The sequence below is a fragment of the Nestor notabilis genome, unplaced genomic scaffold, assembly GCF_000696875.1.
Source record: "Nestor notabilis isolate BGI_N333 unplaced genomic scaffold, ASM69687v1 scaffold16480, whole genome shotgun sequence".
NCBI classification, from domain to species: Eukaryota; Metazoa; Chordata; class Aves; order Psittaciformes; family Psittacidae; genus Nestor; species Nestor notabilis.
This window is the reverse complement of record NW_009911960.1, coordinates 24,867-27,005: the sequence shown is the minus strand read 5'-3', so window position 1 is coordinate 27,005 and position 2,139 is coordinate 24,867. Positions and strand designations below refer to the sequence as shown.

The window sequence follows — 2,139 nt, the reverse complement described above, 5'->3', positions numbered from 1 at the left end:
AGAGGCTGCTTTATCCCATGGGGATGGGACTCCCATCCACGGGAGGCTGTAAAAACAGGGGGAAAGGCTGTTCCCCTTCTGGAAAACTGTTTTGGGGGAGTTATTGGAGATTTCAGAGGAGATACCTCAAGGGAGAAAACCACTTCTGAATCTCCCATCCTTATTTATCACTTGCAAACCTCACAGACCTCAGAACAGGGGTTGTTCTTGGTGGGCTACATTGATGGAGACATTTGCATCATCCTCAGCTTTGCTGCAGCGGTGCAGATGGGGAGGACGTGGTTCACTCCAAGCAGGGAGGTGCTTGGCCAAAGAGGCTGGGTGGAAAGTTCAGGGGTTTCAATATCCTGCAGCTTGTTCCTTTCCCATCCTGATGCAGGCAGGGAGAAGAGCCAGGACCATGATGATGTTCACATCTCTGGCAAAACCAGGCTAATAACTGGGAATTGACCTCTCTGGAGGCAAACATCTCTCCTCATTGAGTTGCTGTATAGATACTGGGTGCAAAGGGATTGAGATCAATATTTACCTCAAGAAGCAATAACTCTTTCTGTTTGCTGAAGCAGGAAGGAGGCATCAGATGCCCACTTTAGGAAGTGCTTTAACAAATATTTGGGAATCTGTGGGGTTTTTAATTTTCCTTGTAATTAGTTCCAAGCTGGGATGTCAGCGCTGAGGTTTGGAAGCGCCGCCATCCCAGGAGCCATCTGGGAAGCAGCAGTATAAATATATGCTCGTAGGTTTGAGATAACAGCTTGGTTTAAAGTACTTCAGAGCCTGCTAAAGGGCAGCCCTGCTCTCATACATCATCCTGCAGTGCTTTGGCTCTGCCTTGCTGCTGAGTCTTACCGTGGTCAGGAATGGGTCTGACCTACCACCCATCTCCCTGCGGCTCTTCCCATGCGGCTCCAGCACCCACCCTCTGCGCTTACTTGGTCTTTGCCACCGCAGATGACAAAGCAAGAAGCTGTTCTTGCTTGTTTGACCTTGGCAGCTCTTCTCCTGGGGCTGGCTCTAGGGTTTCTGCTGCCCTCGGCAGACTGGCAGGAGTCTGCCTTTATCAGCATATGAGCAGAAAGAACCAAGCTTCTCTTGAACGCTGCCAGCACTTGGCTTTCAATTGGCCTCTCTCTCCTGCCACATTAACTGCTTCTGCTGCCCCTGAAAGCTTTGGAGCTCCTTGGGCAGCTCTTGCCCAGTTGCTGCTATCACAAGCTCTCTCCTGGAGTTGTCCACGGCCATCACAGATGCCTGAGACAATCTAAATCACTCTTCCCTTATGTAAAGACCAGGAATAGGCATGTTAGATAACCACCTCTGGTAGAGAAAAGAGCTAAAAACTGTCTCTCCCAGTTATTTTAATTGATGCCAGCTATGAATACAAGAGAATTGGGGATGGGGGAGGCTTTTCCTTTTGTGTGACTTTAAGCTGTTTGTTTATTTTCTGCAAGTTTGGACATTGAAATGCATTGCGTGTCGCACTTCTCAATTTCACACTCTGCTTCTCACCCACCAGCTCCGAGCTGCAGCACCGTGTTGCGAGCACAGAGCCCATCAGTTAAAAACAAACAGAAAGATTTGTTCAGCTCCTTTTTGTGTCTGGTTCTGAAGGCTCCCCATTTCCCCCACTGCTTTGGGACCCAGATATTAAGGAGCTTTGGGAAGAGCAGAGTAACGCGCAGTGATTTCTTGGTGCGATGTGCGTAAAAGGAGCACCTGGTTTAATATCAAGTGCGAATAAGGTGTGATGGGTCTGGGCAGAGCTTTAACTGGTGGAGCTGGTGCAGGCAGGGAGGGACCCAGTGTGCCTGATACCTGCTCACTTTCCACCCCGCAGGATGCCCTGCTGGTCATTCTCAAGAGCCTGATGCCAGAGTGTCTCTTCAACGTCATTGGGTTTGGATCCACCTTCAAGACCCTCTTTCCTGCCAGTCAGACTTACTGTGAGGTGGGTGAAGGGGCAGCCACGATTCCTTGGTGCTCTGGTGCAGGGGCTGATGATTCTGCTGCTCCCCTGGGCAGGAGAGCTTGGCCATTGCCTGCGAGAGCATCAAGAGGATCCGGGCTGATATGGGTAGCACCAACATCTTATCCCCTTTGAAGTGGGTCATTCGACAGCCCATCCACAGGGGCCATCCC

At 50.4% G+C, this 2,139-nt stretch overlaps 1 protein-coding gene across 1 annotated transcript in view; it reads left to right on the top strand.

Moving 5' to 3' along the window:
* LOC104407777 (von Willebrand factor A domain-containing protein 5B1-like) overlaps positions 1-2,139 on the top strand; it is a gene marked incomplete at its 5' end in the record, with an annotated part of 24,109 nt that overhangs the window by 11,374 nt on the left and 10,596 nt on the right. Inside the window, 2 exon segments of the mRNA XM_010017153.1 lie at positions 1,838-1,948; positions 2,023-2,139. The exon segment at positions 2,023-2,139 is cut by the window's right edge and continues 12 nt beyond it. Coding sequence (XP_010015455.1) covers positions 1,838-1,948; positions 2,023-2,139 — 228 coding nt within the window.